At 45.6% G+C, this 17,713-nt stretch overlaps 1 protein-coding gene across 1 annotated transcript; it reads right to left on the reverse strand.

Moving 5' to 3' along the window:
- Positions 1-4,947: 4,947 nt before the first annotated feature.
- LOC101773257 (28 kDa heat- and acid-stable phosphoprotein homolog) lies at positions 4,948-5,466 on the reverse strand. Its single transcript, XM_004986614.1, has one exon. The coding sequence runs from the start codon at positions 5,464-5,466 to the stop codon at positions 4,948-4,950; it is 519 nt and encodes a 172-aa protein (XP_004986671.1).
- Positions 5,467-17,713: the final 12,247 nt, after the last annotated feature.

The following is a 17,713-nucleotide window of genomic DNA, read 5'->3' on the forward strand; positions in this document are numbered from 1 at the left end:
AGCACTTGGACGAGCCGCCAACGAGCCACGACGAGCCGACGACGAGTCGTGACGAGCCGCGACGAGCCGACGACGAGCCGCGGCACCGGAGGCGATCTTGCTGCATGTGGACGAGCTGTTGAGGAGCTGCTGGACGTGATCGACTACGTACGACTACATGATCGTCTTCACTGCATCGACGCATATCTACATCTTCCACACCAGTAGTGCGTCGAGTGGTAATCCCGTGATCCTTATACGGCAGTTCTTCCTGGTTATACGCGGTAGAAATTTTGATTTGCGCTAGTGTAGCCTACCTCGTATCCCAACATACGACTGCCACAAGTATCATATCAGTGGCAAAAAGGATTGAAGAAATTTATGGAGACTAGATTTGCACGCACTTGTAAAGGAGATACGGCACCATGTCCATGTACAAGATGCCGTTCCATGTCATACAAAACAGTTGAGGAAATAAGAAATCATTTGCCTTTTAGGGGATTTTTTGAATGTTTCATCCTAGGGGAAGGAGAAGAAAAGGATTCATATGCGAGCATCACTGAAGGAGTTGGCAATGATGGTGAATCAGGGGATGGTCCGTCTATGAATGATTTGGTTTCCTCACTAATCAGTGGTGCAATACATGGAGAAATCCGAACTGAAGAGCCAAATGAAAGTGCTAAGAAATTCTTTAAGTTATTAACTGAGGCGCAAAAAGAACTATATCCAGGTTGCAAGGAGGCTACTAAGGTCTCATTCATTGTCATCCTATTTCAGATTAAGTGCATGTTTGGTCTCAGTAACAGTGCTCTGGAGGCTGTGCTTCAGCTATTCTCGCTTGTGCTCCCTGAAGGTCATTGTGTTCCAGATAGTTTGGATAAAGTGCAAAGGGTAGTTCGTGATCTTGGGCTGGACTACGAAAAGATACATGCATGTATCAATGATTGTGTTTTATTTAGAAAACAATATACTGACTTGGATAAATGTCCAACATGTGGAGAGACTAGATGGAAACTTGTTGGTTCAAGTGAGAAGGAGGCAGCTAGTGGTGATGCTGCACCTAAGAAGCGTGTTCCACAGAAAATCCTAAGGTATTTTCTAGTGACCCCTCGTCTGCAAAGGTTATACATGAGAGCAACCACATCTGAATATATGCGTTGGCATAAGGAGGGACTTGTTCAAGATGGAAAAATGCGGCACCCTGCTAACTCCATGGCATGGAAACACGTGGATGAAATTTATAAGGAATTTGCTTTGGATCCTCGTAATGTTAGGATGGGTCTTGCATCTGATGGTTTCAATCCATTTGGGATGTTGAGCATGACATACACTACATGGCTTGTGATCCTAATCCCTTACAATTTGCCTCCTTGGTTGTGTTTGAAACAACCGTTCTGGATGATGTCAATGTTGATACCGGGGCCAAAATCTCCAGGAAATAACATTGATGTGTATTTGCAGCCCCTTATTGATGAGCTCAAAGATCTTTGGCTCAACAGTGTTCAGACATGGGATGCAAAGGTAAAGAAGAATTTCACTCTGCGTGCTGTTCTACTTCGGACAATTAATGACTTCCCAGCATACGACATGCTATCTGGTTGGAGCACAAAAGGCAAGTTTGCATGTCCATACTGCCACAAGGAGACTGACTATTTATGGCTGAAATTTGGTTCAAAGCATTGCTACATGGGTCATCGCCACTTTTTACCAATGGATCACAGGTGGCGCCGCAACAAGATTAGCTTTAACAACTAGGTGGAAACGAGGGAGCCTCCAGTGCCACTAGATGGGGAAGGTGTGCTGAAATAGTATGAAAGCTTTGAGCAAGTGACATTTGGGAACACGACTAAAAAGAGGAAGCAGCGTGAAGAGGACACTAGATGGCACAATTGGAGGAAGAAGAGTATTTTTTTTGAACTGTCTTACTGGGAAAAGTTGCTTGTAAGGCATAATTTGGATGTGATGCACATTGAAAAAAATATATGTGAGAGCATACTGGGGACCTTGCTTGACATGGCAGGAAAATCCAAGGATAGCGAGAAGGCTCATGTGGACATGCAAAATTTGGGCATGAGGAAGGATCAACATCCTTTGGTGATGAATGAAAAATACACTTTGCCTCCAGCGTTGTACAGTTTGGGTCAAGATGACAAGGTATATCTATGCAAATTTCTGCAAGGTGTCAAGATGCCTGATGGTTATGCGTCTAATATCAAGAGTTGTGTGGATGTGCCGAGGTGTAAGCTTTCTGGACTTAAAACTCATGACTGCCATGTTATATTTCAGAAACTATTACCCATTGTGGTTTGTCACATACTACCATAAGAGGTTGTTAAACCACTGATTGAGCTTAGTAGGTTCTTCAATGCAATATGTTTTAAGGAGTTGAGCACCGAAGAGTTAGAAAAATTGAACATTTCAATTAGAGAGATTCTTTGTTGTATGGAGATGATCTTCCCACCAGCTTTTTTTGAGATTATGACGCATTTGCTAGTTCGTCTTGCTGAAGAGGCTAAACTAGGAGGACCTGTATGCTATAGATGGATGTATCCAATAGAGAGGTATCTACGTACGTTGAAAGGCTATGTGCGGAACAAAGCCTATCCTAAAGGTTCAATAGCAGAGGGATATATACTAGAGGAGTGCATGACTTTTTGCTCTCGCTTTTTGGATGATGTGGACACAAAGATTAATCGTCCAGAGCATCATGAAAAGGCTGCAGTGAATGAACCACCAGCAGGTTTAAGCATATTCACCAACATTGATTATACTAAGAAAGGATTTGCAATTGAGCAACTTACTAGGCTAGATATGCAGCGGATGAGGCACTGGATATTAACAAATTGTGATGAGGTTATTCCATGGGCCAAGTAAGTAGTAACTTTAATTTACTTACATTGGAGTATGCACATACATGTTTTTTTGTTGACGCTGTATTCCCCCTTTTTGCCCATTACTGTAGTATGCATAAGGATTTACTCAGAAAACAGTGTGTCAGGAATGTTGAACAACATCATACAAAACAATTTCTAGGCTGGTTCGAGTGTAAGGTGAAGTACAATTTCCTCATAGGTTTTATTGCTTTTAGTGCTCATGTACTTATACATTGTTCTTTTATACTTCTTGCAGATGAACATACTTTATGCAGAAAGAAAAACAAGTGATGCCATGCATGCACTTTCTTAGGGACTAGACCATAGGGCACGTGTTTTCAATAGGTGCTTCATCAATGGATTTTTGTTCAGAACTGCTCATGTAGAGAAGAATCTGACTACACAAAATTCTGGTGTTGTTGTGAATGGTGATCCTACTACTGGCAACATCGACTGGTATGGTGTGGTCAAAAAAATTTACGCACTAGATTTCCCGACACAAAAGTAAGTCATCCTGTTTCAATGTGACTGGTACGATGTGCCTGCTACCAAGAGGACACAGGCTCAGTATGGTTTTTTAGATATCAATACAACTCGATTGCGATATTTAAATGAACCTTACATTTTGGGGACACAGGCTCAGCAAGTGTTTTATGTGAAAGGTTCAAAGAAACAAGATTGGAGCACTGTTATTAGAATGAACCCCAGAAATGTGTTCTTCATGCCTGAATTAGACAACCCGGAAGAAATTGATGTTGATTCACTCGATGTCGGAGTCGGAGATATGATCGAATCGGGCACACATGAAGATTTGACAAACTGGACTAGGACTGGCGTTGAAGGTGTCACCGGTGACGCATCTGTTATTGAAAAGGCTCTTGCTGAGTCTGTACCCGAACCAACAACTATTGACTTAGCAAATGAAAATGAAGAAGACGACACGGACGACTACATCAACGATGGATACATTGCGCTTGTGAATTCTACTATGGACGGAGTGGAAGATGTGTTTTTTGTTTAACTGTCATAATTTGTAGTTCTTTGCAATTAACAGTGAATCTGACAATATAATAAACTGAAGATTTGGGATATGGTGACCTACCTGTTCCCTGCCGGCTGGCGACCTACCCGTTCACCGGAAGGCGACGTCGGATCCCAAGTTCACCGGAAGGCGGCGCTTGATCTCGGTGCGGCGGAAGAGCAGCGGCCGACACAGGAGCTTGGGGCGGAGCGATTTGGGGCCGTATGTGGGAAGAAGCGAGCGAGACGGGGGAACGGGGAAGAATTTGTAATGGGCCAGCCCACGTACGAAATCTGTTGCGCCAGAGTTCATGGCCACAATTTTTAGTACCACCTCGCTCACGAAGAAGCTCCTTGCCATACTTAAAAAGGGAGGCGCACAAGCACCATCGAAATCCTCTGACTTACCATCTGATAAGCCACCTGATTCGCTACCTGACTGCTTGCTCTTGGTGGGCTCGGTTGGGCTCCCTCTGTGGTTGAGCCTTCTATTGGGCTCCCTATGAGGTTGAGCCTCATCGGGCCCCCTTCGGCAGTGGTCCTTTTTTTTTACCTTTCATTTTTTTACTACATATATTGTGCATTTTTTAGATTAACGAACATTGTAGAACCTACCAAATTCCCAATAATTTTAGTTAAGACTTGTGAAACATATGATTACATGTGACTACGTATGATTACATGCCACTGTCTCCGGGGTCTCTTCTTGTGTGTAGATGCGCATTTGGTTTTAAGCCGCTTGTGTAGATGTGCCGCTTCAGCAGTAAGTGAGTACTAGATGTGTACATGAAAATGGGCTGGGCGACTGATGTGACTTGATGTTGATCGCCACATTTACTACATTGATTCCACTAGCTAACTTCTGCTATTACCGAGTACTACTCAAGTGAGTGTTGGATCCTTTGCACTGTGTTTTTAGGTTACTATGCTAACTGGTAACATTGGCAAAAACTCCAAGAACAAGATAAAATTACTAATTGGTTACCATTACCACTATCGTTAAAACATAAAAAGAACAAGTTCGACAACCAAAACAAAAGACCAGTTCATTCCATTGACAACATTTACATATAAACTAGTTCTTGTGCCCCTTCCGCTCCTTCTCCGTCGCCGCCTCCTCCCGTTCTTTCCTTGCAGCCACGCGCCGGCGACGTTCCACCTCCATCACCACCCGTTGATCCTTCCTCCGGGCGGCGTGCTCCGCTTCTGCAGCGGAGATCTCTAGAGTGCGCCTAAGGATGCAGTCCTTAGTCTCCTTTCTTGTGATGGCACGCAGGCGCCGGTCCTCCTCTTCTTGCTGCGCCGTCTCCAAGGAGTTGAGGACGGCAACCTCCTCCGGACATGGCCCCTGCTGAGCCATCGCCAAATCCTCCTCTTCCGAATCGCTCTCCCGATCCGGATCATCCTCGAGGTTGACCTCGAGGTCCGATGAGTCGAACGACGGCGGGGAAGGTGGCGGTGATGTCAAGTGAGGTGGTGAGGAGGAGCGATCCGAATTGTCGGACGATGGTGGGGGAGGCCGCGTCGTTGGGGAGCGAGGAGCGGAGGAGGAAGGGTTGAGCATGGCCCAAGTAGTCTTCAAGCGGTGAGGCATGGTGGCAACAGCTTGTTGCGGGAGGGTGCAGAGGGCTTTTTGCGGGAGGGCCCTTATATATGCGTGCGTGCATGAGAGATAGAGCATTAACTCAACCGCACGTCGGGAGACGAGACGCCTATTGACTGGGGAAACGAAAGGATAGAGCAGCCGAAGGACCGATTAAAGGGCAGCTGGGCGGCATGAAATGGCGCAAGGTAGGGCATCAACTGCTGTGTTAAATGGGGTATGCATGGGGAACCTGCGTGTGCGACGTAATCATGGCACGGGCGCACACATGCGGCGCAATGGCATAGTGTCGACGAGAAGATCTTTGACGCTGGATTTTGCACGTGTGCATCGCTGAGCCTGCCAACTCCTTGGGGCTACTGCCACACAACAGTAGGCAGTGACAGGTGGAGCCGAACCCACAACGAGCATGTGGCCAAGATAAGTTTGCTAGAAAACCTTCATTTTGCTGCGCGCATGTGATCCTAAAAATCATGAGCATGCATATATATGGGTTGACTCTATGTATAAATCATTCCAAGAAACTTGGAGTTTGACCAAATTAGGGCACATTCAACAGTTTAAGCGACTGTCGTCTGTATAAGTCACATAGGGACAGCAATACAGACAAATTATACCGTGAGTTGTCTGTTATGCTATCTGCAAACTATTTAATTTTATTATACACTCATAGATCAAGATGGTCAAATATGCCTTGGGAGCACGAGCCCGAACGACAAAAATATGCCTTATAAGTCATTCCATCTTGGAGAGTCAAGTATCTCAAGTTTGACCAAATTGTAAGTCATTCCAAGAATCTTGGAGAGTCAAGTATCTCAAGTTTGACCAAATTATAAGTCATTCCAAGAAACTTGGAGTTTCAAAGTACCTAATTGTAAGTCATTCCAAGAATATTGGAGAGTCAAGTATCTCAACTTTATGGTGTCAACTTAGTTTCATTAGATTGTTCATCTCTATTCCACGCTAATCGATATACTTTCCAATGCAATCCTAATGCTTTCTCTCTCACTAAGGGATATGCCTTATGTTTGTTGGCTTCACAGGCATTGGCTTCACCGGTGAAGCCGTTTTATTTGGATGAGCCATGCCAAAGGGGAGCTTATTGTGTGCCACGTGAATATATACATGTACAGATGAAGCAATGTGCATAGTGATTTCAATATTGAACACATTGCTCAAATGTTCCAATTAAACACGCATGAAACATAACGTGTCGATATATATTAAAACACCTCCTCCTCCTCCCCAGCTAAATTTTTCCCGCTTGCCCTGCCCAAATTTCCCCTTAGCCCCGCCAAAATAACCCTTCCATATATTTTTACCAATCCCCATCTACTAAAATTCCGGCGCCATTAATCACGTTTCCTTGACTTTCATGGGAGAGGGGGGGGGGTGACGACCCGACAACTCTCGGTTCCTTGTCGAGATGGCAACTGAAGACGACGACAGGAGGCCGAGTCCGTCCCACACCGCCGATGACCAACAAATGGCGACTGGATTCGATGGCAAGAGGCCGACTCCGCCCCACACCGCCAGCGACCAAGAGATGGCGACTGAAGACGATGGTCCTGATGAGTTTTTGTTTGAACCTCCCCGAACCAGGTATGTTTTCTCAGGCTATTGCAAATCCAATCGAAAATTTGCATAGGGTTATAGTCCTATGTGATATTGGATGATCTGGATACATGCCTAGGGTTATATTCCTATCTCAAATTGGAAGATCTCGATACATGCCTAGTTTCTAGTGCTAGGGTTATATATAGTCCTCTATTGAATTTATAGATTAATATTCCTGTGTAAGAGTAAGGACATTACCTTGGTCAGTGAATGATTGCATATGAGTTTGATTGCAGACTCACTGGTGAGAGGTGGCGTGTAATTATCGATTGCGTCGGGGCACCTTCGAGTCATGAAACTGCCCAGTTCACTTGTGGTAGGGCTAATATCACATTTTTTAACTTGGTTTGTTTGAAGTCAAAGCTCAGCTATTGTGGGCGTGCCTTCTTGTACTATAAGGAGCGATGTGGTAGGAACACAGCAACCCTCGTCTCTCTTGATTATGACCACCAAATCCCAGCCATGTTACAAAGCAATTCAAAAGATAGGAAAATCAGGATCCTCCGAACAAGGGATCAACAGACTAACTTGCAGGTATCCATAACTCCCTTGAAGCGACGAAGGGAAACAACTACAGAAGGACGACAGACAGGAGAACAAATAGATGCTTACAAGATATGGCTTCAAAACCTGCAGCAGGATGAACCAGACACAGGTAGGTACAATTCCTCCAGTCACAATTTATATAAGCTATGTGTTATATTATCCATTGTACTTACATATTCATTACATGCAGAATTTAAAGATGATTACAGGGACAAAACCATCGAGACATATAAAGAATGGTTAAGGCGTAAAAAGTATCTTCAAGACATTAGTAATTTCTATTCATTCATTCAGCAATCAAAGTTAATATTACTTGTGAACAAAAAATGTATAGACTGATGTGGATCCATTGTATGATATGCAATATCTTATTTAGATCAAGATGACAATGATGAAGTTCAAAACCTTCCTGATGATGAAGGTCTTGTAGCCATGCAATCAGCACTATCAGATAGGCCAACTCATGCTTGGCGTGACAAAAAAGCGATAAAAGGTGTGTTATGCATTGCAACTTTTATTTTAATGTAATCTACATTGCTGCAATTATCTGACCATTTTTTACTTAATGGATTCATAGGAGACTCCAGTGAAGGGCGCAAGCAAGGAGGACGTGGTGCCCTCAAGGATTTATCAGCAGCCATAAAGAGGATAAGGAGCGGCTCACAGAAACTTAAAATCGAATTTTCCACAAAGCTGGGAGGTCCCGTAGGCCCTAACGCTCGGTCATTTGTGGATGAAATTGTAATGTTTACAAGTAAAAGGGCTCCACTTATTGGAGTCAACAAATGGAAAGACATACATGAAAATGTGAAAAATTCTATAGCATCCGACATACTAGTACGTATGATGTTTAATTCTGTTGCCTGATTGCTATAATAATCCTCAAATAGCCAAATACTTCTCAATCTGAATGTGTTCTCACATAAACAGAATAGGTGGGAGCTTGTAGACATTGATGATGAAAAGGAAAAGATTTGGGCCATCGTGATGGTGCGATACAAAGGATGGAGATCATCACTCAGTGCCACGTACAAGGCGTATGACAGTTACGCAGCAAGAATGAAACACAAGCCAAAAGACCTTGACATTGCTGAATGGCACTACCTTATCTTGTATTTTGGATCTCCAAATTTCAAGGTCTCATAGCATTTCCTTTTCATCCTTCCATATATCACATGTATTTATTACTAGTTCGATCAATGCACTACTGATGTACTTTTTTACTTACACCCTGTACACAAAGCTAGCAACCAGAACTCCAAGAACCGTAAAGAAGCAAAGACGAACCATGTCATGGGGTCCAGATCATTTTCCAACATGAGCCATGAGCAGGTAATGCTTAGACTTGCTGTATGGTACGGTCTTTTTGCATACATGTCAAGCTAATGTGCTTCATTCATGCCATCTTAGAGAGACCCGGATACAGGAGAAGAACCAAGTGATTTAAATCTTTGGTTGAGTACTCATATGAAGAATGGGCAATGGTCAGATGAAGCATCTAAGGCTGTGTATGTAAGTAATCTACATAGTTCACTGTTAACAACATTATTCTTATTATTTTTAATGTCCAATACCGACACCAATGCTGCTATTTAAATTAGGACAATGCATGCCTAAGGCTTTCCGATAGAGAACACAATGATGATACAAATCCCATTTCCATTGCAGAGGAAAACAATGTTTTCCAAATATGCTACAAGCAAAGTACAGGATGCAAAACCCACAGAACCCATGGTCATGGTTACTTGTCTAAAACTCCATCACGCAGTGAATTGCTGAATGCTCAAATCCAAGAGCAAGCCCGTGCTACAGAAGCGGCCAACTAGAAAAATAATGCGCTCCAACAAAAGGTTGACAAGTTAGAAGAACAACTTGCAAACGAAAAGGCTGAAAAGGAAAGGATATTGGAAGAAAAATTGCTACAGATTCAAGAAGAGGAAAATAACAAAAGACAAGCACTTAGGGAAGATATCATGAAAGAGATGCTATCAAAGTTTGCTGAACAGAGAGAAACCCCATTACTACAGGTAAAGGCAATTTGGTTATTTGTTACACAAATTAGCATATTGGAATGTGTTTTGTCTTTAAATTACTTCCACCTGTTTTTCCTATGCAGATTGACCCAAGGAGCATCATCCCAAGTGATGCTATGCCAACAGTTGAGAAAAATGCTAGCAAACATAGAACTAGTACAGTGTCACGAGGTCTTTTTCAAAATAGCAAAACCAACAATGTGGTAGGAGCATATATTCATACGCGACAACTACTGGATGCTGTTATAAAACGTGTGCGCACAAGAAGCCAACAGGTTTGCAGAAGTAAACCTGATTTATAATCTATGTTTAAGTGCATCAGTAAACTTAGAGCAGTCTCCTGTGTGCGAATAATATGCTCTGTGCCAGACCACGTGTCCACAAGCACAAGACAAATTACCAAGATCATGTTTGTTTAGTACATACTACTGCACTATGAGACCCTTTTGCTGATGCACTGCATTCTTTTTTTTTTGGACAGGAACATTCTTCTTCAATGGATCGCATGGGCTCAGAGTCATGACATGGTTGACACAAGGAAAATCAATGTATTGCATGAGTCCTGTAGCCTACATTACAAGGATTTAGTATTGTTGATATACCAACACTAGTTATGAACTATTTTCGATTTGGAATATGTATTTGGCACTTTGACTTTATGAATGTCGAGATGGTTTGGTTTTATATTCAAGATGAAGCAATTCATATTTTGGTGAAATCATTTCGTTGCACAAACGATTCGACATACAAATATATAATATGCAATCCGTTGCGAAAAACATCTTCCAGTTGCGAAAAGAAATACATCCACCTGTTGCAAAAACAAATAATTGCAGCAACCCCAGTTCGTTGCAACATCTTTAATTGCATCTATATACTTTCAATTGCACAATAACTTATTGCCACGGAAGATAAAAGTTGCAATAATACATAATAACCTTCACCGCTAATTTGTTGCAACATATCATCTTGCTTCTAAATATTGTCCGTTGCAAAACGAATTATTGCCACCACATATGTTTCCATGGCAATATAGTTTATTTCGACGAAACCAATTGTGTTTCCATATGATCTGTCACAATGTAATATTTTCCGTTGCAAACCGAATTATTGCCACCAAACATGTTTCCGTGGCCACATAAGTTATTGCCACGAAAGCAGTTGTGCTGCCATAGAAACAGTCCCCACGTAATAGTTTCCGTTGCAAAACTAATTATTGCCACCAAAAATGGTTTCGTTGCAATATAGTTTATTTCCACGAAAGAAATTTAGTTGCCAAAGGATATGTCACAACGTCAAATTTTTGTGGCAATATATTCTATTGCCACTATGTAAATCGTTGTGAAATACCATATTACCACAGAGTTTGTACGTTGCAACTATGTACTATAGCAATGACTGCTTGCGTTGCAATACATGCTAATGCAACGAAATCCTCCGTTGCCATACTCTATAATGCAACGAAAATGTGTGTGGCAATTATCATAAGTTGCAATGGCCCACAAAAAGCGTTGCAAAGAGCTATTGCAACGCCAGTACTTGCCACGCCTGCCAACCAACCAGTCGCCGTTGCAATTGCTACATATTGCAACGATTTTGGGCATATTGCAACGTTTTTCCACCGTTGCATTAGACCAAAAATCTAGTAGTGACTCCACCAACCGGGAGATCGAGACGCTGCGGGTGGAGTTATCAGTGCTTCAGCAGGAAACTGAAACTCTCTGTAGCAGCCTCAAAGGTGCGTTGTCGACTGGACTTGTCTTGTTGTTGCATCCTTCCGCGCTGTTTTGACATCTCCGGTTGCCTTGCAGCTTGTGAGGAGGAATAGGCGGGGGTGCATCAAGAGTTAGAAGAGCTCCGGCGGAAGGTGCGGGACCTTGGCGGCGTGGTCGAGCAAGCTCAGCGGAATGAAGTCAAGGCCAAGAAGGATCTAGAAGGTAACAATCTCAAAATCCGACTGGTTTGGCTTTGTAGTTCTTTACTGCAATGAGAATGATGCCATGCAGGATACCGCGGGGTCATCCTAGCACAATTTGCTGATCTGGAGGCGCGCCGCCAGTGGGAACAGAAGAGGGCAGACAACCTAGACGCAGCAGCGCTACCACTTATGGAGGTCCTCGATCCACTCCCCATGCAGCTATCGACCTCTAAGCCACTCGGGGCGTCAATCCGCGGGTCTCCTAGCATACTGGATCACCTGTGTGTCACTCCCAAGATGTTTCAGTCCTACCTGCAAAAGATCAGCCTCGCGAGCACTAGCCATGTGCTAGTGGTGTTGAAGTCCCTGTTTCCTCGGTCTCCTTGGAGCCGCTTGCTGCCGATTACGCCCTTGGAACCATCTCAGTGGAGATTGACAAACTGCTGCAGAAGGTGAAGTTGGTCGCCATCGCTCTCGCCAACAATGTTGTACCAAAAGATGGCAATGATGAACCTGCAAGCCAGTAGCCAAAAACAATGTTGGGTGTTTAGTATTGGAACTTATGTCTTTTGCCTCGGTGGGATGTCTGAGTTGAACAAGTTTTTGTAAATAAGCTTTACATTTCCATTCCCTTTTGACTTTAATTTCCTTAGTCCTGTTAGCTGCAGTTTCCTAGCGTAGAGGGCATACTCTCGTGCACGCGTAGTACCTTGGCATCATGAATATATCTAGGTCCCTCAATTTAAGATGTGTTCTACTGAAGTACTTTATGAGTTTTTAGGGTCGGAGAAGATGAGCGTTAAGCGATAAACAAATCGTAAAAACAATATTGCGCAGCCCCCAAGTTTCGAGCTCGGTAAAAAGGGATCAAAATTTAGGGTGAAAACTGGGGTGAAATATATTAACTGCTAAACAATATGAATTTTATCCACTATCTGATTAAAACAAAAAATAGAAGATATATAGCTTATTATGGGAAGAAGCATCGTAGATACTTGATGTTCCACAAGTTTGGCATGTCTGTGCTGTCTTCCCTCATCAGCCGGTAGGAGCCCGGCCGAGTGACTTCCTTGACAATGAATGGCCTGTCCCATGGAGCCGCCAGCTTGTGCATGTCCTTCTTGCGCCGGAACACCAGCTCTCCATGCAAAAGCCTCTCGGCTGGATGTTCTTATCATGGTAGCGATGCAAGCCTTGAGTGTACCTTGCATCCTGGATGCACGGCGCCACCTGTCCCTCCTTGATGCTGTTGATGTCCTTAATGCGCGCCTTCTCAGCTTTTTCTTCTTTGTACATACTCATGGCGCACTGAACATGAGATCAGTCGGCAGTACCGCCTCTGACCTATACACCAAGAAGAATGGGGTTTGGCTCGTTGCTCTGATTGGATCCGTACGTAGCCCCAAGATTACCAAAGGCAGCTCCCGCAACCATTTGGTCACGTACTTCTTCAACCGATCGAAGATCCTAGACTTGATGCCCTGCAACACCGCTCCATTGGCCCGCTCGACTTGGCCGTTGGCCCTTGGGTGAGAAACAGAGGCAACGCAGACCTTCATGTTCTATTCGTTGCAGAAGTCCTTGAACTCCCAACCGGTGAAGTTTGCGCCTAGGTCGGTTATGATCCTGTTGGGGACACCAAACCTGTGGGTTAGCTCTGCAATGAACTCAGGGGCTTTAGCAGCCGTTAGCGTCTTGATTGGCTTCACCTCTATCCACTTGGTGAACTTGTTAATGACGACCTATATATGTTCATATCCTCTGGATGCCTTTTTGAAGGGATCAATCATGTCAAGTCCCCAGCACACAAAGGGCAATGACATAGGGATAGTTTGTAGCTTCTGTTCCAACGTGTCGGTTTGCTTGGTGAAGAATTGACATCCCTTGCATCGGCAAACTAGACTCTCAGCATCTGCTACCACCATGGGCTAGTAAAAACCAGATCAAAATGCTTTCTCGATGATGGTTATAGCACCAGCATGGTTTCCGCAGATGCTCGCATGGATCTTGTGTAGCAGCTATCGTCCTTCTTCCTGGGAGATGCACTTTTGGAGGACGCGTGATCGTGCCCCTCGGTGGTAGAGGTTGTCTCCTATAAGAACGTAGTTTTTGCCCCACCGAGTGATCCACTCGTGGAGCTCTCACATTTCCCGATCAGGATTTGATTCGAGCTGTAGAAGCACACCATCTTAATGAAGTTCTTTATTTTTGTTATCCAATCGGGCTCAGGCTTAATCATTAGGACATTGTTGAGGCCCCATGCGGGTTCTTTATCGAAGGCTTTACAAGGTCCTGGACGAACACCCCAGGTAGCACTGCCGACCTGGTGAACCCCATCTTGGCTAGTGTGTCAGCTACCATGTTGTTGTCACGGATGATGTGGTGGATATCTAGTCCGTAGAACTTTCCTTCTAGCTTCCGTATTTCTGCGCAATAGGCATCCATCTTCTCACAGGTTCTTAACTAGTGTTTGTTCACTTGGTTGATCACGAGCACTGAATCGCCTCTGATAATAAGGCGCTTGATCCCGAGTGAAATTGCGATGCATAACCCATGAAGGTCTGCTTAGTACTCTGCAGCGTTGTTCAATACTGGGAACATTATTTGCAGGACGTCCTTGAGCACGTCACCTTTGAGGGTGATGAAAAAGATTATGGTGCTGCTTCCTTCAATCTTGAGGGAACCGACGAAATACATGGACTAGTATTTGAGTTCCTTCTTTGGAAAGAGCGTCTAGATCTTGGTCCCCTCATCCATGAAGTCGTTTAGAATCTGCGACTTGTTGGAGGTCCAGGGGTAGCTGGACGCCGTATGTGTAATATTTCAAAATTTTGTAATATTTTTATGAGTGAAAATTGCAAAAACTTAAAACTTTTTGTTTCAATTGTGTGCTCATTTGAAAAGCTAGGTATTCTCTCTGTTACCCTAAATTCCATTTCAAACATATGTGTGGCATGATTTGGTTCTTCTTGAATTTTATTTGGGTTCTTGTTTGAGTGAGGTTTGAATTTTGAATTCAATTAAAAATTCATACTAAATTTAAAACATAAACCTAAACTCATATAAAAACAAACCTCAAACTAACCTAATCTAACCTCCTAACCGCTACACCGCTAACCGTCCGGCCCAGCTCAGCCACACCGCGCCCACCTGCTTACTTGCCCTTGCTGCCACCAGCCCAGCAGACCGCAGTTCGGCCCAGCTCGCGCGCTGCTGCTCGCCCGGCCCAACCAGCCAGCCGCCTCACCAGGCCTGCACCGCGTGCACCTGCACAGCCCAACTAGCGTTGGCCGGCCCGCTCGCTCCCTCCTTCGCCCACTGCCGCACCAGACCCACCGGTCAGCCACCGCGCTCACTGTTCTTCTTCTCCACCATGCCCGTATGTGCACGCGCGCCGCACGCGCTGCCGCGCCCGCGTTGCGCCGAGCTAGAGCACACTTCTGCCCTCGCGCGTGCGCCAGTGACCCACCGCACCTTTCCTCTTTTGCGCTGGCTGCCCCGGATACGCTCCACGCCTTCCGCGCCGAGCGACCACCTATCCTAGCCGCCCACGTCATTTGCACTGCGCCACCAACCCCCTAGGGTGGCGCCGCCGCTCCAAGAGGTTCTACCACCTATCCACGCCCAACCCTAGTCAGCCTGGGGCTATAAATAGCACCCTGGATGCCTCCTCTCACCACCCTCTCCGCCGCCACCGCGTGAGAGAGAGAGAGAAGAGGGTCGTGGGGAGGAGAAGGGAGGAGGAAGAGTAGAGGAGGAGTGGAAGGAAGAAATGGGCCCTCCGGGAGAGGAGCCGGAGCTATCTGAGGGGAGGAGCTGTCCACCATCGCCCGGAGTGCCACCGCCGGAGCCATTCGTCGCCACTGCACGTTGCGCCTTCGTTGAGCCTTCGCTGTGGGCTGCCGCTTGTCCCCCTCGTCCCTCCTTGCCTCTGCAGCCGTAGCGTAGCGTAGCAGTAGGCCGCCGTCGTCACCTTGCCGCCGGCCACCATTGGCCCGGAGTGCTGGGACCCTACGCGCCGCCGCAGCCATGCCGCGGCTGGGGTGAGCCCCATGACTGCATGCCCGCGCCGCGCCTCGGGCAAAGGACCCGCCTTTGGCCGGGGGGAGACCACCGCCGCACTCGCCCACATGCCTCTTTTCCGTACCTCGCTCACCGGTGCCGCGCCTGTTGCGTTCTCGCATGTGCGCCCACGCCGCTCGCTGCTGCCCCATACGCACGCACCTCCCTAACGCGTGCACGCACGCTCTACCGTGCCACGCCGCACTGCAGCGGGCCGCGCCGCAAGCCGCCGCCCACGTGGCTTCCATGCAGGCACCTCGTGGCGTTGACATGGCCGGCTGGGCCCACCAGTGGGGCCCACTAACAAGCTGGGGCCACCTGTGGGGGCCAGTGACTTGGTGGGGCCCACTGTTGACCTGGTGGGGCCCACCGTTGACCTGGTGGGGCCCACCGTTGACCGTTGACCGGGTCAACATTGATCGTTGACCAGTCAACGCTAACATCAGTAGGACACATGGCACCCACTCGGGCTGCCACATGGACCAATCCCGTGCTGACACGTTTCAGCCTTTAATAAATATTTTAGGAAATTAATTAAATAATTAAATAAATCCTTTGATCTTTAGAAATTCATAACTAATTCATTTTAACTCAGAAAAATATGAAACCACTTGCATTAAATTCGTAAAATCGAGCCCGTGCTGTTTGTAGCTAGTTTGATGTTATTTGGATCTTCTAAATTTGGCTTTCTTGGAGTTTTTGCCTAGATGTAATGCCATTTGATTTACGTTTCGTAATATCTCATTCTGCTCAGACCCAAGCTACGATCCAGAAGACCTTCAAGACTCTCACTACGCCAAGGAGGACCCAATCGACTATTGACAATGTGTCATGTCACTCCCAAACATATAGATCCTATGCATGCTTAGTTGCTAGCACTTTACATATATTGTTTGATGATGATGGATTGCATAGCCAGTATCTTTAGCCATGCTTTGATAATTGTTTATCATGTTTCCTTGTTTACCTACCTTTGTGGACTAGCTACAGACCCCTAGCTAGTCCACCGCTCATATATCCATATACATTCTTTTGTGTTATGGATGGGGCATTTGCAATGGATTTGGTGATGGGATTCCATGAACACTCTCTCGTGTGTTTTGGGTGAGTGTGACTCCTTGATGTGTTCCTGGCAAGAGCGAGACCTGGTTGGTACTGTGGAGTACCTTACCGGGAGAGAGCTTTCTGGACTCTCTCTATACCCCGTACCTGTGGTGGGTACCTTGTTTGTTACTGAGGAGCAGGTGGCGTACTTGTACGTTGCAGGTGCTTCGGCACATACTTGTTGGTAGAGTAATCGCTCTCAGCCGCTTAAGGACCGAGTCAGTCTACCACCAGTCACAGCAGTTACTTTTCGTACTTACCGCTCGTTTACATTATGGGCAGGGTTCGGTCCGAGACTAGTAGTGGATAGTGCTCTGCCTGTAGGAGGATTGGAGGATCATGTAAGGAGTTCGAGGCATTGGCCTGCTCTGACCAGACTGCACCCTGGCGAGGCTAGGTTTCACAGCTTCAAGGTCCTCACTGGTGACAACGTGCCCTACAACTGAGGACGATTCCATACTCGAGGAAACAGGAGAGAGCTATCCACTTACTAGGGCTTCGGCTATTAGGTGGGGTTTGGACGGCTCACTACCGTTCAGAATCCATCCGTGTGAGTACAGTTTTACAACCTCTGCAGAGTGTATAAAGCTATAGCTATAATCCGTGCCCACTGGTTATGGACAGTGCTGTTGACTACCACTACTTTTGACTAGACTTTTCTTGTGCTTCTACCTTCCCTCTTTTTGAGATAGTCTGGCGTTTGCCATTGAGATGTGAGGGGAGGGAGCTCTCACATCACCTAGTGTGTTGGGTGCTGGACCCTTGGGTGAAGGATCTGGTGATTTGTGCCGACTTCCTTGTTTGAGGTGTTGACCTTGGAGGTGTTGTTGCATTGCTACTTCCTTGTTGCTACTGCTATTGTTGCATAAACCCCTATAGCCATATATAGGTTTTACCCATGCAAATAGTATAGTTCCCTCATTTCCTTGGCTTTGCTGCTTTTGGGAGTTGACATGGC

The sequence above is a fragment of the Setaria italica genome, chromosome IX (genome assembly GCF_000263155.2).
Source record: "Setaria italica strain Yugu1 chromosome IX, Setaria_italica_v2.0, whole genome shotgun sequence".
Taxonomy (NCBI): domain Eukaryota; kingdom Viridiplantae; phylum Streptophyta; class Magnoliopsida; order Poales; family Poaceae; genus Setaria; species Setaria italica.

Bases quoted from the DNA above. Each gene is read 5' to 3' on its own strand.
- LOC101773257 (XM_004986614.1), bottom strand. From the start codon at position 5,466: ATGCCTCACCGCTTGAAGACTACTTGGGCCATGCTCAACCCTTCCTCC.